At 38.0% G+C, this 24,787-nt stretch overlaps 1 protein-coding gene across 4 annotated transcripts in view; it reads right to left on the reverse strand.

Annotated features, from left to right (window-relative positions):
* ERP44 (endoplasmic reticulum protein 44) overlaps positions 1 to 24,787 on the reverse strand; it is a 93,173-nt gene that overhangs the window by 7,896 nt on the left and 60,490 nt on the right. For all 4 annotated transcript variants that reach the window (XM_072842108.1, XM_072842110.1, XM_072842109.1 and 1 more), the window contains 6 exons: positions 21,679 to 21,863; positions 20,336 to 20,451; positions 17,793 to 17,850; positions 16,144 to 16,260; positions 12,042 to 12,153; positions 10,948 to 11,089 (listed from right to left, as the gene is read on the reverse strand). In XM_072842108.1, the coding sequence (XP_072698209.1) occupies positions 10,948 to 11,089; positions 12,042 to 12,153; positions 16,144 to 16,260; positions 17,793 to 17,850; positions 20,336 to 20,451; positions 21,679 to 21,863 (730 nt within the window). The remainder of the gene's footprint in view (positions 1 to 10,947; positions 11,090 to 12,041; positions 12,154 to 16,143; positions 16,261 to 17,792; positions 17,851 to 20,335; positions 20,452 to 21,678; positions 21,864 to 24,787) is intronic.

The raw sequence follows: 24,787 nt of genomic DNA on the forward strand, positions 1-24,787 counted from the left end.
CAATGTGGAAAGGATGGTATTTTAAAGAGAAAGAGGATGAGCAGAGGGGAGGGGCAGAGGGAGATATATATTTTTTAATATTTATTTCAGAGAGACTGTGTGTGGGAGAGGGACAGAGGGGCTAGGAGAGGGATAAACAGACTCCATGCTGATCCCATGACCCTGAGGTCATGACCTGAGCCAAAACCAAGAGTCAGCCACTTAACTAAATAAGTGACTACTAGAGAGAGAATCTTAAGCAGGGCCCACACTCAGCATGGAGCCTGATGCAGGGCTCGTTCTCATGATCCAAGCTGAAATCAATAGTCGGACGCTTAACTGATTGAGCCACCCAGGCACCCCAAGGATGGTCTTTTAAATAAATGGTGTTGGCAAAATTGGATAGCCACCAGCAGAAAAATTAAATTGAACCATTATTTCACGCCATACATAAAAATCAACTCAAAATGGATTTAAGATTTAAATGTGAGACCTGACAAACTATGGCCCTAAAAGAAAACAGGGGAAAAGCTTCTTGATACTGGTCTGGACAATTATTTTTTGGATAGGACCCCAAAAGCACAGGCAATGAAAAGCAAAAACCAACAAATGTGGTGGCATCAAACTAAAAAGCTTCTGCACAGCAAAGGAAACAACAGAATGAAGAGATAACCTACAAAATGGGAGAAAATATTTGCAAACCATCTACCAGATAAGGGATTAATATCCAAAAAAACAAAAGGAACTAAAGCAACTCAAGAACAAGAAAACAACCTGATTTAAAAATGGGCAAAGGACCTGAAAAGACATTTCTCAAAAGAAAACATACAAAAAGCCAACAAGTACATGTACTGTTGTGCTCAATATCACTAATCAGGAAAATGGAAATCAAAACCAGAATGAGCTATCACCTCACACCTGTTAGAATGGCTTTTATCAAGAAGACAAAAGGTAAGTGTTGGCCAGGATATGGAGAAGAGGGAACCCTTGTACACTGTTCGTGGGAATGTAAACTGATACGCCCACTATGGAGGTATGGAGGTTACTCAAAAAATTAAAAATAGAACTACGATTTGGCCCCCAAATCCCACTTTTGGATATATACCCAAAGGAGATCAAGGCACTGTGTTAAAGAGTTACCTTCACTCCCATGTTCACTGCAGCATTACTCTTAATAGCCAAGATTGAGAAACAACCCAATATCCATCTACTGATGAATAGATAAGGAAAATATGGCATGCACACACATATTGTTTAGCCTTAATAAAGAAGCAAATCCTATCATTTACAACAACATGGATGAACCTGGAGGACATTATGCTAAGTGAGATAAGCCAGACACAGAAAGACAAACACCGCATGATTTTACTTATATGTGGAATCTAAAAGAGCAGAACTTACAGAAGCAGAGAGTAGACTAATAGTTACAAGGGACTAGAGTGAGAGAAAATGGGAAAATGTTGGTTAAAGGGTACAAAGTTTCAGCTACAGGAAGAATATATTCTAGAGGATCTAATGTACAGCATGGTGACTACAGTTATTAATACTGTAGTGTATTTGTTAAGAGAGTATGTAGATTTTAACTTCTCACCAAAAAAAAAAAAAAAAAAAAAAAAAAAGGTAAGTGAGGTAATGGATACATTAATTTGCTTGATTTTGGTAATTATTTCAGTGTATACATATAACAAAGTAATCACATTATACACCTTAAATATCAGCAGTTTTTGTCAACTCTACCTCAATAAAGCTGAAAAAAAGAGGGGGAAGACAAATAACTTGGGGTAGAGAAGGATTTGAGCCAGATGTCTGGAGAATATGAACTAAGAGATATAGGAGATATAGGAAGCACAGTGAGATGATTAGAGTTACAAGGTCATATGGAGTTCAGGCTACATCCTGTCGTGGTGAATCAAAACCACATCCATGCAGAAGTTTTGGCAGGGCAGAGGAAGAAGCTGGTATCCGGAGAGGGGATGGAGCAGATGTGAAGTGAGGAGCCAAGAGAAGAGCTCTGGACCCCAGAGGAAGGGAAGGGAGTAGCTGCCCCAGCACTCTCCAGCAGTGCAGGCCAGCTGCACCTGGTTATGTTCCTATAGTTTCCAGCACAAACGCTTCACTTTTGAGCTCCTTGGAGTGAGTTTCTGTTCTTTACAACTGCATACCCTCTGACAGCAATAGAGCTACCCAACAGAACTTACAGTGAAGACAGAAAATATTATCTACGCTGTCATATTCAGTAGCCACTTCCTACATGTGGCCACTGAGCCCTTCAGCACCTGAGAAACTGACTTTAAAATTTTACATCATTTTGGGATCCCTGGGTGGCGCAGCGGTTTAGCGCCTGCCTTTGGCCCAGGGCGCGATCCTGGAGACCCGGGATCGAATCCCACGTCGGGCTCCCGGTGCATGGAGCCTGCTTCTCCCTCTGCCTGTGTCTCTGCCTCTCTCTCTCTCTCTCTGTGTGACTATCATAAATAAATAAAAATTTAAAAAAAATAAATAAATAAAATAAAAAAAATAAAATAAAATTTTACATCATTTTAATTAAAACTTGACTATTCATACAGGGCTAGCAGCTAGCTATCCTACTGGACAGCACAACTCTATGATTATTACTACAAGGGCTCAAAGAAAGACAAAGACAAGACAAGAAACAATCAGTAAAAAACAATGAAAGAGCCAAAAAAAGAAAGGAAAACTAGGGTGGTGTGTCACAGAACTCAACCAGGGGGTGCTCCACTGCACCAAAAACTACAAGAGTCTTAATGAGGACAAGTTTGGTAAAGTTCCATTAGTAGCAGTATGTTATTTGCTCACGGGAAAACCTGGATTCAAACAACAAGTCAAATCCTGAAACAAACCCATTAGGAGGAAAACTAGCCAATAAAAGTAAAAGAAAAAATTTAAATCACATGGGAAGATGTTTATGTGTGGATAAATTAAAAAGATAATTCATAAAATAGCATGGCCCTGATTATAACACGCACATGTGTCTAGATCTCTGGTTTGTGGATTTATGGGTGATTTTTAATTTATTCTTTGGCATTTTATTAACTTTCAGAATTATCCACAAAGAACATAAATTTTTTATACTCAGAAATAAGGAACAAATGATATGTTTAATGCACACATACACTAAAACAGTAAACATCTTTGCCTGGTTCCTGATCTTAATGGGAAACTATTCAGTCTTTCACCATTAGATATATTAGCTGCAGGTTTTTACAAATATCTCTTATTAGACTGAGAAGTTTCCATAAACTCCTAGTTTGTTAAGCATTTTTGTTATGAACGGATGTTGAATTTTGTTAAATGCTTCAACATGTATTAATGTGATCGGTTGTTTTTTGGTTATTCATTAATATGCTGAATTACACTGACTGGTTTCTGAATGTTGGACTAGCCTTGCATATTTAGGATAAAGCTCACTTAATTTTACATTGTTTTTTCTATATTGCTGGATTCAATTTCCTTTTTTTTTTTTTTTTTGAAGATTTTATTTATTTATTCATGAGAAACAGAGAGAGAGAGTTAGAGACAGGCAGAGGGAGAAGCAGGCTCCATGCAGGGAGCCCAGTGTGGGACTCAACCCCAGGACCCTGGGATCACAACCTGAGCCGAAGGCAGATGCTTAACCACTGAGCCACCCTGGCGTCCCTGGATTCAATTTCCTAATATTGTTTACTCGACTTTTTAACTTAACTTATATAACAATGTAGTACAAACTCATTTAATGTAATGTATTTACATTTAATGTATTGTATAACAGTATTTTGCCACTTAAATTACCTAACCTCTTTGAGCATCAGCTTTCTGATGTATAAAATGAAAACGATGCCTGCTTACTTAATTGTATTGTTTTTATAGTCTAATGACTTGGATTTAAATCTGATTATTTCCTGTAATACAGGCAATAGAGCCTTATCACAATACTTAACCATGTATCAGACACTAAGAGCTACAGATCTACACATTCATTTAATGACCACAACAGCCTTATGAAGTAGATACTATTAGTATTCCCATTCTATAGATGTGGAAACTAAGGTATAGAGGTACTAAGAAATCGCCCAGAGTGATAATAACTAGACTGGCAGTTAGACTGGTAAGACTGGTAAGAGATTGGGATTAGAATCTAAGCAGTCTGGATCTAGAGTCTGAGCACCTAATTGTGAGCTATATTTGCCTCTTTACTGACTTGGCTTTAGTAAAGTTACTAAATCTCTGAGCTTAAGTCCTTCATTGTAAAAGTAGAAATAATACCCATTTTATATTCTTCTTCCAGAAACTGAGAATACACATAACGTATAAAGTGGAGCTGCTACAGGGTCTGCCTCTGTCAGAGTTTCATGTCTATTTTGCTGGCAGGGCCAAATAAGGTAAAATGTAGTGTAACGACTTATAAACAGTACTTATAAGAAGGTAATGAATGTAAGTTTTATGATAAGCATATCACATGAGAGTAAAAATGGTGTTTAGGGACCCAGCTCACTGTATATACTGCCCAGTGGCTGACAGGAGAGACACATTCAGAGAAATCACAACTACAGAGGTGAAGAGGAGAGGAGGAAAACCGGGAGAATGGCCAGCTGATAAATACTAGGACGTATTCCAGATGTGCAGATATATATCCAAGTAGTCAAACACTTAAACATAAAATAAGCAGATTAAACTAACAGCAAATTAATCAAAACATTTACTGAACATCTAATGCTGTCATAAAGCAGTTGGTATAGCAAGAGATAATAAAAACTAAATAAAATTTGCCTTTTAAGAAGCTCTCTTCAGTACCTGTTTTTTCCACTTAAAAAAAGCCTCATGGGGTGGGAAGGGGAAAGGAACCTCTAGATCCTGAAGAACAAAACTAAATTTTCAGAGTTAAAAGAGACCTAATGGTGACCTGGTTTAAAAGTTTTCTTCTAAGGGACACCTGGGTGGCTCAGCAGTTGAGCGTCTGCCTTCAGCTCAGGGCGTGATCCCGGGGTCCTGGGATGAGTCCTACGTCGGGCTCCCTGCATGAAGCCTGCTTCTCCCTCTGCCTGTTTCTCTCTCTCTCTCTCTCTCTCTCATGAATAAATCAATAAAATCTTCAAAAAAAAAAAAAGGTTTTCTTCTACCTATCTCTCCAAGTGTTCATCGTTCCGCCCAATTCCTGTTTTGCTCCCTCCAAATTCAAGAAGGCAGGCTAATTTGTCATAGCAGATGAATTTGTGAGATACGCACCCCCATCTTTAGTTTTGCCCTGCCCCTCTCATCTCACCACAGCCGCCCCTCACCCTGCCACTAATGCAGCCAATCAGCTGCTACCAAGTTTCCCAGACCAAGTAGTTTAAGGAACTATGATAATTTTCAGTGATTTCGTGACCTGGGATAAATGACCTAGATCCCAGAGCTAGGGGACGCGGCATTATGGAGCCTGTTCCATTTTCCCAGGAATGACCTGAAGCCTGTTCTGCTTTTTCCCATCACCGGGGCTCCAGCGGTAGGTAGTATCTATGTAAATTTTACCAAAGGTGCAGATGGGAAGGTTATTTGCTGGTCACAATTTTTTAGAAGGGGAGTTTCTCCTGAAAGTCCTTCAACAGCTTCTACCACACCCCATGATCTAGTTTCTTCTCCTGGGACCGTTTCCTAGACCTGCCCTTAGGTGCTCTTAGCTCCCTAAATTACCCTCCATTCCTTTTCCTCTACCTGTAAAACCTTTCCCTTTACATTTGGCAAGGAATCAATCTGGTCCATCTACAGGGCAAACAACCGAAGATTCACAGATCCAAGATTTAGTTTCAGGTACAAGTACTATTTCTTCAAACATCTTTCACATTCACACACCACTTTTCGTATGCACTGAAATGTAACTGCTTTGACATGATACATCAGAGCTTGGGACTCTGGATTCAGTATGCTGGGACACAAATCCCAGGCCTCCCGCTAGTTAGCTGTGTGGCCTTGATGGTTATGTTACCTCCCTAAGGCTCAGGTTTCTCTGAAATAAGGGAGAGGGGAACAGAACACTGGTAGCACATCCCCCTCCCTCAACCCCATGCCTACCTGCCATGGGAGGGCCCTGTGTGCCATAAATCTGCTTTCTTGCTCCTTATCACAACCACACTTCCTCCAACTGACCCCAGAAATGCTGAGTTACTAAAATAAGAGTAATTACAGTAATTTATGGAAACTGGTTATCATTTAAGCTTTAATTACCATGCAGCACAATAACAATTATGCAAGCTATTAAATGTGTCAGATTCACTTTGCTACATATTTTATTTGATTTTTAACAACAACATCTATTCACATAGGCTCAGTTTGTAGCTCACGCAGCATGTGCCTCCTTACAATTAAAAAAATATTAGAGTGAACAGTGCCTAGGAGGGAAAATCAGGCACCTAAGGGAGAAATTAAGTAATTTGTTTCGAAGAGCTTCAAGTATAGTCACTTCTATCTCCCTCCCTACTCACAGGATTAAACACTTGCAGAATGAGAGAGAACTACTTCTCATTTCCAGATTTCTTTTGAGAATCTTACTGGCACAGTTTCTTTTTATACCAGGGCATAAGTAGAATGCTACCAGCTGACATACGAGTTTTTCTTGGCCACGTGCCCACCTCTTGGTCCAGTAAACTATAGTTGGAGAATAGGGGGACTGGGTCAGATAAAGAATACACCTACTTGGGTTCTCTGACCAAAAGACACCAAGATGGAATTAGAAGTGCCAAAGTAGCACTGGAGAAGAACTGGAGAAGAAACTGGAGAAGAAAACTTAACAAAGCCAAGATGGAAATCCTCACAGATGTCCCTTGAGGTGTTACACAGGGTTCCTAGGAACAAAAGCCAAAGTTGGGCAAGGTCTGGTTGCTGACTGGTAGTAAAGTCAGTATCCTGTTGACTTCCACTAATATGAGACTTTATAACTGGGGCTAGAAGTCTGCAATGAAAACAAAGAGGTAAACAACCAGAGATTTATCCACTATGAGAGGTAGGGAAATGTGCTGATAACAACTTCATATAAACAATCCATGCATAAGGTAGCATTTTTAATGCCAAGCACAGTCTCTCTGCCTGGAAGCACCTGCAGAGAGCCCAGACACTACAATTACCCTTTCTTAAAAAGCTCATTCTTTCAGCCTGAGCTTATAGCTTCAGGAAGCAAGCCTAAGAAATGAGAAGAAGACACCCAACCAGACATTTCCATCTAGCCCAAGAGTCAATGCTCACAGGCTTGCTAAGGGGACTGTAGGAGTCCCACCAGGATGCTAGGAAGATCCAGACCTTTCAGGTGGATTTCTGGGTATAAGTACTCTTCCTCGTAAAATCCAGCATGGTCTTGCCTCTCATTATCCTCTTGCCTTGTCACTCTCAGTAAAAGATCTTGTTTCCTTAGCCACAGTTAAAAACGAGCTGGACAGGAACCTCTGCAGTCTTCTGCCGCTGTCACTAACACCAGAATCCCCAAATACCCCCAAAGAAATGCACCTTTCCTTTCCTCTTTTTCTCATGGGAAAGAAAGAAGGTTCTTTCCTTTGCATTTCATTCCCTCTGTGCCCCTTACAGCTCTGCTTGATCAATTAGCCCCTCTTTTTTCTATCTTTTCAATAACTCTTCATTCAATCCATCTGATTCTTTCCCACAAGCATTTTATCATGGTTAGTTTCCTGGACCCCAAGGGGGTAAAAAAAGAAAAGTGAAAACCTCCCATCATCCTATGTCTCTCTCTCTCGAGCTATCCCCCTATTTTTCTTTCCCTTTAGAGGTTAGCTTCTTGCGACAATTTTAATTGTCAAATTTTCATTTCCTCATCAAATAGTACTCTGATTCACTGCAATACAGCCTTTTTTGGGAGGCAAATCTAATCCTTCATCCTCCTGATTAAGCATTCCTTCCTGCTAAAAGTGCTCCTTCCTCAATTACCATATTACTCTTTTCTGGTTTTCTTTCATTTCTTTGATACCTTCTCCTCCTTAGTCTTTTACATATTTCCATCTTCTGTCTTCCCTTTAAATATGGGTATTCATCAGGGTTCCATGCTCAGCTTTGTGCTAAGTAATCTCATCTGTTTCAGTAACTACAGCTACATCCTTATGTGTTCAAGACCCCACGCCCTTATCTCCTTGTTGAATCCTGGAGCATGTAAACTCCCTGCTAGAAACTCCTCCTTTGTAGCCCATAGGCACCTCAAATTCAATATGCCAAGAAAGAAAACTCATTACCTTTCCCACAAAGCTGCTCCTCTACTGAGTTCTCTAGCTCAGTTAATGGCTAACCCACTTAGCTGTGCCAGTCAGATTCCTGGCCATCACTCATAGCTCTCTTCTCCCATTTATTAAGATACCAAGTCCTCCTATTCCACCTACAAAGTATCTCAAGATTCCTGCTTCTCTCTAGCTTTAGTGCTACTGCCAGAATTTATTTAGGTAATTTGTTTATTCAAGAATCATCGCCTTGTTATCTAGCATCAGCTCTTGTTTGGATTACTCATCAGTCTCCTCGATTCTGTTTTCATTCCCTCTCCTCTATTCTCCAGTTTACAACCTGAGTGATTTTTTAAAATAACCTCCGGATTCAAACCTTTCACTGACTCTATAGGGTTTTCAGGATAATGTCAAACTTCCCTACACATCACAGGGCTTTCATGAGCTAGCTTGCTTCTCATAGCCTCATCACTCAGTACCCCCCCTCCCGTCCATGCATATTCAGCCACCAACTCCTACTTGTTTCTGCCAACATCCCCCTTCTCCAAGCCCTGTCTCCTTCTCCATCCATGATGAACCTGTACAGAACTTTAGGACCCACATTAGGCATTTACATCCCCAGAGCTTGGATCAAGTATCTCCCTGTTGAGCTCTGTTAGAGCCCTTCTCATATAATAAAATACAACTGCCTGTTACTCTATTTGTCCCCTTTTCGTACTTGGTTGTGAGTTTGTTGATGGCAAGGACTCAATCTTAGTAAACTTTAAACCACTGGTTTATATGACTTGGTTTATGTTATACAATGACTGTCATACAGAAGACCTGGATCTCACCCATATGTGGAATTTAAGAAACAAAACAGGATCCTAGGGGAAGAGAGGGAAAAAATAAAACAAGATGAAATCAGAGAGGGAGACGAATCCACAAGAATCTCTTAATCATAGGACACAAACAGGGTCGCTGGGGCAGAGGAGGCTGGGGAACAGGGTAACTGGGTGATGAACATTAAGGATGGCACATGATGTAATGACCTCTACCTCTGAAACTAATAATATATGTTAATTAATTGAATTTAAACAAAAAAATTTTTAATTTACTAACTGACAAATAGAAGAAATGTGGTATTCCTATTTAACAAAGTATTATTTACCAATAAAAAGGAATGAACCTCCGGTATTTGCTAAATATTGATGAACTTTGAAAAAGTTATGCTAAGTTAAAGAAGCCAGACACAAAGAATCACAAATTATATGATGCCACTTATATGAAATATCCATTACAGACAAATCCACAAGAATAGAAAGTGGATTAGTGGCTGCCATGGACTGTAGGAAGGTGGAATACAAAGTGACTGTTTAATGGGTTATGGGATTTCTATTTAAGATAATGAAAAAGTTCTGGAACTAGTACTAGTGATGATTGTATAATATTGTGAACATAATTTATACCACCAAATTTTACTCTTTAAAATGGTTAAAATGGTAAATTTTATGTTATGTGTATTTATTTTACAATAAAAATTTACAGAAAGGGATCCCTGGGTGGCGCAGCGGTTTAGCGCCTGCCTTTGGCCCAGGGCGCGATCCTGGAGATCCGGGATCGAGTCCCACGTCAGGCTCCTGGTGCATGGAGCCTGCTTCTCCCTCTGCCTGTGTCTCTGCCTCTCTCTCTCTCTCTCTCTCTGTGACTATCATAAATAAATAAAAATTTAAAAAATTAAAAAAAAAAAAAGTCTATTTAAAAATTTACAGAAGACCTGCACAAATATTTAATGAATTAATAGGCCAAACGGTATTATTCTGAGTATAGACAAAGTAAAACAAACAATTTTTTACTACTGTATGGGTCATGACACAACCTTCCTCTCTCATTAATTTTCATAATAATCCCATCAGGTAAGTTGTACTACCAACCATATTTTAAGTGTAAAGAAACAATAATAGAGAAGCTAAGTGACTTGACCAAGGTAGGACTCAAATGTAGGTCTGCTATACGGTAAGACTGAGAATCTTCTATCAAACAACTACATCTCTATAATGAAATACTGAATAGTGAGTGAGGTAACTCATTCTGCCATAGGATTTCAAATCATCCTCTGTGCAATTTAATCTGTGGACATAAAACAGGGTACTTATATAAATTTAAAAGAAAAGGTCTAATTTGAATTAATCTTGTTGCTTAAAATTTTCATACATGAAGAAACATCTCCATTTTTAACCACCAAATTTAACATTTCAGCTGATAAAAATCTAATATCTGTTGCAGTTACAAGGGTTACATATTCATTAATACAAAGAAGAGCTGAGAATGGATAATTGAGAATGGAATCAGAACACTTACCTGTTCTTGGAAAGGTCTGTAGCTGTATACCCACAGAAACCCGTAGTCATGGCCATCTTCTGGCTCTTAAATCCCACAAATGAGCAGCAATATTACCAGTAACCTTTAATCTGATATAGGACTATAACCTACTTTCCCTGACATGCGGACAAACACCAAATTTCAGAACTAATTTCTGGAAGGGCAAAATTTTCTTTTAGCGGTTTACTCCAAAGCATTAGGATCACTTAATGCTGGCATTTCTATAGGAATATATTATAATTCTCACACTCAATTATACCACACTTTAGAGTGAAAAATAAAACCTTATCCATCCAAATAACAAACTATTACTAGTTTAACACAGGACTATTTAAAACATTCAAACAATGGTTTTAAGTTCATTTTTGAGACACATATCAGTAAGTAAAAAAGAAGGAAAAAAAAAAAGAATACTTACAATACATCCCTGAAGTCTCCAAAAACATACATATGCCTAAAGCTGTCAATAGCTATGACAGGACAATCTGCTGGAGTTTTCTGTATGTGCAGAAGAGGATGTCTAAATTTGTCACAGTCAGCATGTAAAAAGTTTATTGTACCTTTACAGGAAATAGAATTTGGAGAGATAGATTAGAATTTTCTTGACTATAGTCTCATAGGATTATAAGTTCATGAAAAGTGACATACTAATTTAATTAATTTTAAAAACCAACATGCTTTAGAGTAATATAGGTCACAAAAACTACAACCTAAATATTATAACATTTAAAAGAGGTAGAATTTCAGTACTTAGGGCAGAGTATAATTTCCTTAGAAATTATATGAACTCAACCTGAATTCAAATGCTATAGTGAATTTTTTTAATTTTCTTTAAATGGGCAATTACCTATCCAGGTCTCAGTTGTGAGCAGTTCATGAAACTGACATATGAGCTGTTCTCAAGGGACCATCTTCACAGAGCTCCTTCCAGTTCCTACTGGTTGACATTTAATATAATTCAACCCCAAAATACTTATTCAGTGATTAAAGAAAAAAAAAAAAAAAAGCATTGCTCTATACAATGCCCTCACTTTATTTTGTTTGACTTGCTTCTCTAACTACAGAGGAAAAGTGGGTGAAAACTCAAATTCCTTTCTGACAGTCTAGAGAACTCCACAGAGAACTACTCAACATTCTTTCATTTAGAAGTAAATGTTAGACTGTGTGAGTTCGTTTGGTGATATCTCTGGGACGATCCATCATTAGAAAGGGACTGCTCAAGTATCAAAAGTGCTGGAAGGAAAAACTAACATTGTCCACTCATGACCCCCCTTTCCATGCTATTTGATTTCAGGAGCTATTAATAGTTTGTTTGTTTTTTAAAAACCCAGTGCTTCATATTATCTCTACTAATGCCTCCCACCCCCATGTTGATGTGTACATTCAGGGGTTGAGTAGAGTTAACATTACTTATAAAATTTTTTAACCCAAATATGTTTACATTGATATGAATGTAATGGGGGAGGGGAGGGACAGAAGAAAGGCTGAAAATAAACACCTTCATCTGTCTACCTTTTTCACTTATTAATTGTCGGGCTACTTCATTCTGGAATATTTCTAAACTTTCCGTATCTTCTTTCATGTGGAAGAGTATGAGAAAAGGCAGTCCTTCTTCTGTCAATTCCTGTATGCAAAAGTATTCAATAAGAATTATCAGGCCTTGCCATTGTTCTTGGTATGAACAATCTGACCCCAACCCATGTCACATGCATAATGACTGCAACATGCCAGAAAAAAAGGTCCAAACATTAGCCTTAATGGAAGAAGGAACCCAAGCCATCTACCTGAAGTACCGAGGTACTCAGAGGATCCACATGTCCTACTCTACTGCTGGAACTGATCTGTCTTAAAGTAACCACTTGGGCTGGTCTATCAGCTCCTTCTAGATGAAACCATGACATTTAAAAACTGACCAAAGGAGGAACTATGCTGGTTCTTGATCAAGATGCTGATTTTGGGGTGGGATAAACATGATTAGTATTTTCATTCTTCACAAATAACACTGAAAAACTGAGTGACTGCAGCAGCAACAAATAAATCTAACTGACTGGGAAACATGATTCCTCTAAAGTTTATTACAAAAACCACTCCATTTACATGACAACTACTTAAAGCTGCAAAGTGTTTGATTCAGAACAAAAGACAAAAACCCCACAAGATTTTACCTATACACAATGCATTGACGTCAAATTATTAACAAGGACCTGCTACTATATATGTGTATATGTCTATACAAGGTATGGACACGAAAGTACCTCAAAAATTATTGAATGCCTTAAAAACTTGTATTATTGTTACTGGAGAAAATCAAGAGAAACATGATGTATATAGATAGCCAACTTATTTATTATCTGACAAATGCTAAGTTCTGACTCATAAGAAAGAGCCCAGAAAGGGCTTCATAATAAAATTATTATAATAAAATTATTTCCATCAACTATCCTTTTGCGTGTCTCTCTGTAATTTAAGAATTGTAGCAGCAAAAAACACAAACATCCTTTATGCTAAAAAAACTGAAACTAGAACCTATCTTCTTCTAGGACATGAATTTGCTTAATGGTTTCCGTCTCCGTGTTGCAGCCTGTTACACTCATATACAGAATAAATTATTAAGCTTCTTGTCACATTTACCTTTTTCAATTGAAATATAACTCACATACCATAAAATTCATCATTTTTAATACAATTTGGCGGGTTTTATTACAGTCACAAGGTTTTCAAACATCAACACTATCCAATTCCAGAATGTTTGCATCACTTCAAGAAGAAAACCCGTACTCACTTGTGAGCAATTGCTCTCTGTCTCTCTTCCCCCGCGGCCCCAGCATCACACTGATCTTTTAGCAAGCGAACTTACAATTTCTTCCTCCTTTCTTTTGATCTCTTCAGCTCACAATTTTTTTCTTTTCCCAACACATTCATTGCTTCCACTCGCATGGTTCTGTCTTTGGACTCATCTGCTCTAGCCTGGCAACTTCAACTAGAGTCCAGCAATCTCCAGCACTACTAACTGGTTCCTTCTCTATATCCAAGCCCAGTTCCAGTCCTCAATCTAAGTCTGGATTCCCAACTTCCTGTTCAATATCTCCATTTCGGTGGTGGGGCGGGGGGGATCTTCATTTCGCAGCCCAACCAGTGCCTTCAACATTCAACATTAAGGCACAAGCCCCTCCTCTTACTTCCCTATTTCCATGAGTACTTCCACTTCTTCTTTGTCCTTTTTTTATAGGATCCAAACGCCTCTTCTAGGAAGTCATCCCTGATTCCTACCCATTTCCACCCAAGGTAGAAATGAAGTCTCTCCTCTATTTTAAGAGAGAAGTAATGAAGAGATGAGTAGTTTGAATACATCCATGTCAATTAGCCTGCTGTACCAACTTATATACATTAATATAGTAGCTGGTAGTTTATGCTGCCTGGGCTTTCATGTTTACCTGTGTCCACACCAACATATTCTTTATGAAATCAGTATTAAAAGATTCAGGAGAGGGTTATCAAGACAATCAACATTAGAGGTTAACAAACCTTTCCTGGTAGTTTAAATGATTTTGGGTTACAACATGAAATAAAAATCTAAAGAATTTTAAATGTGACTACTATGGGGGTAGGCAGGGGAACCATTCTTAATTGTTTAAGATTTTCCAGGTCTCTACCTTTCAACTCTGTTTTAGAAACGATTCCTGTAAGAACTGCCAACGTAAAAACAGTATGGATATTCTTTAAAAATTAAAAATAGAATAGCCATATGATCCAATAATTCCACTACTGGGTATTTACCCAGAGAAAACAAAAACACTAATTTGAAAAGATATATACACCCTATATTTACTGCAGCTACTTACAATAGCCAGACTATGGAAGCAACCCAAGTGTCCATCTACAGGTAAACAGAGAAAGAAGAGGTGGTCCATATACACACACACACACACACACACACACACACACACGTACACATAATGGAGTACTGCTCAGCCATAAAAAGAATAACATCTTGCCATCTGTAACAACATGGATGGATCTAGAGGGTGTAAGGCTACATGAAATAAGTCAGTCAGAGAAAGACAAATACCATATGATTTCATTCATATGTGGAATTTAACAAACAAAACAAATGAGCAAAGGAAAAAATAGACAAATCAAGAAACAGACTCCTAACTATAGAGGACACACTGATGGTTAGCAAAAGAAAGGGGGTGGGTAATGGGTGAAACAAGAGATAGAGGGATCCCTGGGTGGCGCAGCGGTTTAGCGCCTGCCTTTGGCCCAGGGCGCAATCCTGGAGACCCGGGATCGAATCCAACGTCGGGCTCCCGGTGCATGGAGCCTGCTTCTCCCTCTGCCTGTGTCTCTGCCTCTCTCTCTCCCTCTCTGTGTGTGTGACTATCATAAATAAATAAAAATAAAAAATTTTTAAAAATTAAAAAAAAACAAAAAAGAGATGGAGACTAGGGAGTACACTTGTCATGATGAGCCCTTGGTGACATATGGAATTATTCAATCACTATACTGTACACCTAAAACTAATATAATGCTATGTTAGTTATACCATAATTTTAAAAATTAATTACAAATTACAAATAAAATTAATCAGATTTTATTACAAAATAAAGAAAAGAATGTGTTTTTGGGGAAAAAAAATGAACATAAACTGCCAAGGAAGGTAAATAATTGGTGATAAGTTCCTAAATCTTTCTAAGCCTCTGAGGACTAAATAAGCTAATGTAATCAACAAATGTATTCAGCTAAACATACCCAAAGCCCAGAGAACGAGGAAAGGAGCAGGATGTTCATCTGACAAACCAGGAGAGTGTGCAAGTGAGCAGGCTTTACTGGAGCATAACCGCACTGGTCTAGGTGTTGCACAAGTGCAGAGCCATAGTACTCAGGACAAGACACCAAACAAATCACAGAGCCTAAAGTAGCACCTGACCCTTCACAGGACTGTCCACCCCTGACCAAGTAGGTGGTGGCTATACAGGTATGTGATAATTGGAACTACATACTTAAAGTCTGAACTACACACCTGCAATTCTTTAATGTGTAATACATCACTCTCTTATGTACCTCATACACACAGCCCTTGGTACTTGTTCCTCCAATATCAGACTCTTGGTGTTTTGTTTTTGTGGGAGGGGTAAGAGTTTGGATGGACTGCATTTCAGGAGCATGGGATCACTGAGGTCACTTACATGGTAATATCTGATACTGCTTTCATTATTATAATGAAAGAGAACACAATTTCATTCTCTGAAGATAGGAATTGGAAAAACCTTTTCCTGGCAAAAGATTATTCACTGTATATAATTAATTATAACTAAAATCTGCAGAGCACTGCTTCTACAGGGCGCCCCCTTAACCACTAGATAGTATCAGCATCACCTGAGAAGCATGGTCAAACTCATCTTCAAGGCTACTGCAAGAAGTGCAACAGAGGCGTTCTGGGACAGCAAAGGCAAAGAGCCAGTGGCCTCCATTATGGAAATGGCTATGACAAGTTCTGTTCACTGTGTGATTCGTACAGCTGGTAAAAGTGTAGTAAAATAGTAACATGGCTGGAGGAAGCTTGCTTTTTCAGAAATCTGAATTAAAGATAACACATGTCAGAAAGCCATACCTCTCCATTTTCAAATGTTATTTCTCGAACAAGAGGAACACATTTATCTTGAATCCAATTGTAAGTCCCATCGAAATTTGTCATAGATCCCAGGTATACCATATCTGGAGCAGAATGCTGTTACAAAAGCAGAGGGAAAAAATTAAACAACAAATCTAACTTGTGCTAGCAAAAATGCATTCTCAAAGCCATCTATGAACCCAGAAAATCTACAGAGTATACAAAAACAAAAACAAAAAAACAAAAACCCCAAAAGACAAAAAACATGGAACTTCCGAGAAAGAGAGCCATACAATTCTGTATCCAACCTGTGATGTCTAAGCCTTCTGCTTTTCCTCAGATCTGAGTCAATTAATTGTTTATCAGTATCTTCACCAATGGCAGGCAGGCATTGTGAAAAAGAATGATCCAGATTAATTACTTTAGCTATCCCTTAGAGTTGAAAATGTTGGAAGAAAGTTTGGAAACTTCCAGGAAAAAGGCTTTGAGACATACAAGATACTATATAAATCCAAAGCATTGCTATCTCTAATATTACTTATAGTATCTCTTTCTACATTTACTCAAAATCAGTATTTAGGAAGTGCTTAAAATGAGGACAAAAATAATAGCTACTATTAACTGAGTAAACTTACCGTGTCCAAGCACTGTTTGTTGTAACCATCTTATATATGTTCACTCATTGAATCCTTGAAACATCCCCATAAGACAAGGACTCTTATAATCACAGCTATTTTTATTAATGAACAAACTGAAGGATAAAGAAGCTTAGAGGCTTTCCTGAGTCACACACCTAGGAAGGTGGCAGTTTTGACATTAACGCGGAGTCTCATTCCAGAGTCCGTGCACTTAACAACCAACTGTACTGGATTTGGTAATCTAGAGACAGTCACACTATGAACCTATTAATGAAATGCACTTGCAGAAAATAGGCAAATACCTATCTGAACTCAGAATAGGAAATGAGCATTCTAAGCAAAAAATTCACTCACAAGACTACATAAAAATTAAAAACTTCAGTGTACCAAGACACTGCAAACAACACTAAAATGAAAACTATGAATCGAAAAAATATCAATACACTTCTATTTGGAATTGTGAAAAACTGCAATGACAGAGCAGTAGGTCAACTGAGATGACAAATATTGTGATTTCTGCCTCTTGGTTGTGGCTACCATCATCTGGGTCAGAGCAACTACTTCTAAGTTCAGATACACTTAACTTCTTAGCCAAGGGTTAAAAGCAACTTAGTTGCTCCCTATTGTCTGGCAAGTATCAGGTTAATTTATACACCAGAGACCTTGGAAGCCTGGCTAGTCTGACCCAGGCAGGAGTGATGATCACAAAACACTGAAGCCTTTTTTGGAATTTAGGTCACATAATGAACGCAAAACAGAGAGGTGGGTAAGGCCTGGGGATCAGGAGATCTCTAGTCCCAGCTTGACCACTAAATTCCTATGTGATTTTAGGCCTATGTGTCCCCATCTTTACCTTGAAAGGTTTGAATTAGTACAAGACAATGACTTAAAATTCCTTTCTGTACTAAAATTCTATGATTCTGTGAATTAACAAGTATAAAACCACAGATTATACTATACATGTATTTAAATTATATTTAAAATTATATACACTATGAAATAGCAACTTACCCCCGGTGGTTTGTAGATTATGTTGTCTCCACTGTATCTTTCTGGTTTTGAAACAGCTCTAATAGGAAGAGAGAAGAAGTAGTAATACCTTTTAGACTAATAATAGCAGTGATATACTTGAATGAAACAGAGCTGGCTGTTTTGCAATGTATGTATTGCAATGATTTGAAATAACATGCTTGTCCATCATCTTTCCTACTCATATAGACTATCCAATACCAACAAAAGCATGTATTTGAAGGGAAACTTTAATATGAGGCAGATTTTTTTAAGGGAAAATTTTAGTTAGCTGTTTTTGTGACTCAATGTTTTATAAGTTTGGGTTGGCAGTTTGAGCACCAAAAGGCTATTTTTGACCCCGACTGTTTCCAGTAACTGGGGATCAAGGTCATTGATGTGGTCACATAGATCAATCACAAAAACACATTACTTGCTTCTAAACATAATCACAGATTCTCTACTTTTTATTTTTTAAAACTGGACTTGTTAAAAAAAAAAAGAAAGAAAGAAAAAGTGGATGAGCTGAAATAACCTATATCATTAGAATATAATTCTACAATAACCAATTATTTTGTTCTATTTGTTCACTGTTATTTCCTATGCCCTAGTACAGTATCTGGCACATAATAGATGTCTGACAAATGTTTGGTGAGTGGATTCTACAACAAATTCTAAGTCAAATAGGTAACTTTTTTCTCTTTTTAAATTATATTTGGATTAATTGAACACTGATTTATCTCCAGTTTCTGACTAGAGTTGTACAGGATGGAGGTACAAGGGATGCTGAGACTGACTGATGCCAGTGGAACGAAAAGGGAGAACATGCTCCATCCATCCATTCGTTCACTCACTAACTATTCACTAGGTGCTTCCTTCGTACCAGGTATGGCCTTAGCACTAAGTACACAGCAGTGAACAAAACTGACAGCATCTGTGTTCTCGCAAAGCTGACATTTTGGTGGAAAGAAAGACAAGCAAACAGATATATTTATTTATTTGGGTGATCAAAAACCAAAAAAAAAAAAAAAAAAGTGCTCTGAAGAAAACTAAATGGCTAAAGAATGGCAAGTGGGATGATGGCAATGCTATTTTATAAAAAGTCATCAGGAAAGCTCTTCCCAAGGAGGCAATACCAAGGAGATGCACTTCAGAACCCGAGAACAATAAGGGCATGGGCCGTGGCAGAAGTGCCTACAGTGTGTGAGGAGCAAGCATGTGGCTTGTGGCCCGAGAGCAGTCACGCAGTCATGCAGAGAGCATGGGGGGGTCAGGGGAGACAGTCTTCGCTTATTTACTCCGACACTGATCTCCCAATATCACTGATAATGTTTCCAATAAAACACATCCACAAAATCTACAGAAGCATTAAAATAAGGACAAAGGTCACACAATGGAAAAGGACATACTATGCCAGAAACCCAGGCTCTACTCAAGATCATCACTAAAATGGAGTCTAACAGTTACAGGCCCAAGAAAAGAGAGAAATAATACTGCATCAAGTCAAAGGATGGTGGAGAAAACCCCCAGTGTAAAGAAAGGGAAAGAACCATAGAACGATTCCATTTTGAGAGGGAAAGAGAAAGACAGGAAGAAAGTCAGAGAAGTCAGAAAAATAAGAAGCAAACCAGGGGGATTCAAGGTAGCCTAAGTATAGACACAGCAGAAAAGGACAAGGTAGTTGACTGTCCCAGCCTTTAGAGAAACTGAAGAGCATTAGAGAATGAAGAAAGGCCACTGGACTTGGTAATTAAGAAGTACTTTGGGACTGTGCAGAGAGAAGTCTCACGAGAGTAATGAAGGCAAAAGTTGGATAAAAGGGTACGGATTTTTCACTGGTTAGAGTTTAAGAAATTCAGGGTGGCCAAGCATAAATAATCTTTGAAAAAATTAGAAATGAAAAGAAAAGGACAAGATTTTAGCTCAAGAGACAGAACAGAAAGGTCAGGAAAGAGAGAATCATGTTTTTGGCAAAGGAAAAGTAGGTCATGAAAAGGGTCAGGGTGAAAACACAGGGAAGTGAGGACAATTGATGGGTGAATGCCACAGAGGATCCTGGAAGGATGGTAATAAAGACACAAGAAAAGATGCTAGCCGTGGAAAAGAGTTCTGTTTCTCTGGGTCAGGGAAGACAGAAGAAAAGGTGGTGGAGAGCCAGAGATTAATCAAGACAACTAAGCCCATGCTGCTTCATGAGAAAGACCAGGAGTTGTTTCAGTTTGGAAACCCACACATTAGCACTTCGTGTGAACACAGAATAGTGTTAGTAAATGAACTGAATAAAAGCATGAGAAGTGGTTGTTAACTTGTCCATTCTTTTTCACTTACCCATATTCTGAAATAAGAGATAGTACCAAAAGAAGAATTAACAGACTTTTAAACTCTTAAAAAGAGGTCAGAAATATGTGTAAAGAAGGCTGGTTAGTGACTTTAAGGAACTGAGATCATTTCTGGAGAGATCAATTTCAGAAAATGACCACACCTAACAAGAACGTAACATGGCAGTCAAGCCGACCCACTAACACACTCTCAATTAGGATACTTACCCAAATGCAGAAAGGAAGGCACAATCATCATGCAAAATATTTGCTACTCTTTCAAAAACTCTATAGTTTTCTGAGTCCTTTTGCTCAAAATATCCAATGATATTTCTTTTGCTGCGCTGTAAAATAAAGTATGTAATTATTTTACAAACATATACAGACATGCAAAACATGTTATCTCATTCACCCAACTGGTTCAACTATCTACAAATGGGGAAGCACTATAAAAGCATATTTGGATTTTAACACCTAGTCCAAAAGACTGCATTAGATTGAAAATAATCTTACCTCCCATCTAATGTAATCATAAACATTTCCTTCTAGCATTTTAACTAATCAGTGATAATCTGTTACTCAATAAGGTGATGAATTCCTAAGTAAGGTGACTATTCTTAAAACTATACATGGATTCATAACGTACGACCTTTGGTAGAGACTCCTTCCTGGGTCTCTCACACATCCTACACAGTTAGGTATAGCCAAAACCAAGCCCTTGACCACTCATGATCCAGGCCATTCCTCAGGGTTGTGCTTGTAGCAAGCCACACGGCAGTGTGATGTAATCTCCACCTGGGCTGAAGCACAGGCATACCGCTGGCTCAGAAACAGGACTTCTCTGAGGCCACAGTTCTCCCTCGACAGAACCTCCAGAGTATACAGGCATCCACCTCCAGAGGACTTGGGGCGGGGGGAGGGTGACAAACGCTAACGTGGTCTCCTTGTTTGCTAGGATATGAGCAACAAAGTCTTTTATCTCTGACCCAGGAGCCTTATGCCTTCTGACAGCATCCATGAAAGGCTAACTTCATAGCTGGTGAGCAGGATAAAAGTCAAATCTCAAACTTGAAATGACAACCTACAGCCCAAACTCAATACCTTTAAAAAAAAAAAACAAAAAACAAAAAAAAAAAAACTACTTAGTATACAACGGAAAGGGTTTTTATTAAGGAGGGCTATTTTAGAAGACACTAGAAGTTATACAAAGAGCTGATATGGAAGTAATTAGAGCAGATATCCTGAGGGTCTCCACTAAGGCAAATATGGAGACCCTTGTGGCAGATGCCTGACATTAACTTCTGTCTTCACAACTCAGGCTACTCTTTTGCCCTTAATCAATTTAAATCAGTGCAGCTCTACTGTATGCTACATATTTTATCCAAAGGCTCAATAAAACATGAGCATTTCCCTGGAGAATTAATTCAAGAAAAATTTAACTCTCTAAGTATGTAGATGTCAGATCCACTGCAATGAACTCTAAGAAAATGTCCAGATTATTAGATCACATAAGACTTTGTTTATATTAAACAGGCAATGTTCATTGGATCCAGTAAAACTTAACAACTTACATCAAGAGTGGTGATTTCTGCTAAGTCATGAAGTTCTTGAACAGGGTCGCTTTTCTGTTGCCTGATGTAATCTGCAAGAGCTTTCACTGAGCGCTGGCCCCTATATTCTCTCTTCATCATCATCCCATTACGAAATAATTTGAGGGTTGGGTATTTGCTTATCCTGTACCTCTGGGCTATATCAGCTAAAAGAATAAAAAACAAAATTAACTTCACTCTCGTACTTGCTCTGAGTGAGCACATTAGCCCAACAGTCAAAATTCTTACAATTATTTAGAGAGAATATTTTGGCTCATATCAGTGTTAGAAAAAAAATTAATCGTGACAAGTTTATATTAAGTTTATACTGATTAAGAGGCCAGGCTTTGGACATATATATTGCCTGGTTTAAATATCAAATTTGCTATTTACTTGCTATGTGAACTTGTAAGTTGTATCAACTCTGTTAGGTTCTCATCTGTTATGTAAAGGATAACCACACAGGGTTGTTTTAAGGACTAAATGAGATAACACAAATGCATGACTCAGTAAGTTTAGTGTTTGTAAATATTATTATATATATATGCCAGAAAATAATTAGAATGTGCAAAATTCCCATTTTAAAAATAGTTCAACTCAAAAAAAAAAATAGTTCAACTCACTCTATACTTGTGAGAATCTCTTAGAGCATTTAATAAAAGAAAATTAAATTTAAAACTATGCTCAAAGGCTAAAAATATTAGATTCTTTGGCTGGTAGAAATAATTCATAATCCCAAATATACAAATTTTGTGTAAGCTAATACAATAAAGCCCAAAAGTCAGCAGTATACACTTAAAAAAAAAAAAAAAAGTCCCTTATGACCTATGGGTATATTCTCAGGCAGTGTAGATTTTAAAAAGAACACACACACAAATCCTTGAAATTAGCGTGTATGTTCTCAAAATAAGAATCTAAATCAAACTGTATGCTGATCTCATTTGTAGAAATCACAATTACTAAGATACAGACTTAATCAGAATAGAAAAGCCTTTAAATATTTCAGCTGTTATTTCCAAGAGGTGGCAAATAACAAGAAATCAGCATCTTGTAGGCACTAGAAAAGCTCAAAGGCCAAGCTACTCACATAGATGAAAATAATAAAAGATACACTGAAGTTTTAAACTGAAGGAGGCCTGAGAGGGCACTGAAGTGACCTAAAACAGGTAGCAGGTTGTTTTCTTAACTGAGTTGTAAATGAGGGCAGAATTCTAAAGTGTTGGCACAAGAAACCAAGAAAATTCTCTTCCCCCACCTCCCATTTCTAGTGGCTACAAAACCAAACCAAACCTATAAAACCACAATAAGGCTCTGCTGACCACCTTCATCTTCTTCACCTCCCCACCTTCATTTTCTAAGAGAGTCTATGGTAGAAACATACACATGTGTGCTGACAGCTTCATGGGTGTATTCTGACGTCAAATTTATCAATCTGTACCTTTTAAATATGTACCGTTTACTGGATGTCAATTCTACCTCAATAAAGGAGTTTTTAAAAATCTAAGTGAATACTGACTATACAAAACAATGACAGTTATGCCTCGTGGGAGTTCAACACAAACTAAAATACATGATGACATCAACAGCATATAAGCTAGGGCAGGAGACTGACGAGGAGGTTAAGGATTCTAAGTATTCTGAGGTCTCTCTGCACTACTCAGGAAGAGGGAAAAGTACTTACAGTATTTGGTAAGTCAAGATGTATTTTGTTTTCTCTAGGATAAACAATTAGGGAGAGCTAAACTGATGTATTAGGGGCTAAGTATGCACATGGGTTCTCAGAAGGAGGTTGAGAGAAAAGGCTATGTAATTAAGATCACGTAACACTTTGATAAACTCCAAAGAAGATTTATAAAGGAGGAATAGTGCTTGACTACTAAAGTCCCCTGAAGAGACAAAAAAGGTTCCCTTTTTTTGCTTATATTTGTTTAATATAAAGGGGAACCACTGGTTACATATGAGGCCAAGGAGAGTATTTTATTCACCAAATCACAGAAATCTGAAATAATATTAAGATATCTTAATATAGACACTAATCTATTTGGTTTAGCAGCTGGGACTTCTTGAAACAGAAGACTAGTAGATATAGCACTACATACCCTCTTCTCCCTGATACATTATAATGAGAAATCACGTCTTTGAGGAGTTGTAAGACTAGTGGGTTCTATCACCTGAGCAAGGAATTAATGAGATTAAATTGGTGCTACAAAGTGAGGGGTAAGAGTGCTTCCAGAAGCAAGTAGAGAAGTCTTTTAAGAGAAACAGAGGCACTTGCTGTAAGGCAAAGGCCATGAAGGCTTTGCCTTACCCTACTTTTCAAAAAACTAGCACAAAAGAAAGAATAAAAAGTAAAGTTAAAGGAACTTTAACTTCCTTTTTTTTTTTTAAAAGATTTTATTTATTTATTCATGAGAGATGGAGAGAGAGGGGGAGGGAGGGAGGGAGAGAGAGAGAGAGAGAGAGAGAGAGAGAGGCAGAGACACAGGGTGAGGGAGAAGCAGGTTCCATGCTGGGAGCCCGATGTGGGACTTGATCCTGGGACTCCAGGATCACGCCGTGGGCCAAAGGCAGGGACTAAACCGCTGAGCCACCCAGGGATTCCCGAACTTTAACTTCCTAATGAAAAACCCCTTTGGCCCCCAGCATATGACACAGTGAAACCTTGCATATTATAAAATGAATATTTGCAGTGATGTAGAAATGAAAATTATTTTAATAAAAAAGCTGTTACAATTAGGTTAAGAAGTTTTACAGGCCAATGCCACAGTGCTGTGGTCTGTAATATGGAAAATGTCTTTTTATACCATCAATAAAAGACTGTAAATACAGGAAAGTACATCCATACAATGAAGTACTAGACTGTTACATAAGGAAATGAAAAAGATCTCCTTATGCTGCTAAGGAGCAATCTCCAAGATATACTGTTAAGTCAAAAAATCCAGGAACAGAAAGATGTGCGTAGATATGTTATTTTGCATAATAAATATGGGGAAGAATAAATAAAATTAATTTTAAAGAAATTTTAACACCAGCATTGTTATTCTGAAATAAAGACACATAGATAAAGCACATAGTAATTATGCTAAAGCCA

This window comes from Canis lupus, chromosome 10, assembly GCF_048164855.1.
Source record: "Canis lupus baileyi chromosome 10, mCanLup2.hap1, whole genome shotgun sequence".
Taxonomy (NCBI): Eukaryota; Metazoa; Chordata; class Mammalia; order Carnivora; family Canidae; genus Canis; species Canis lupus.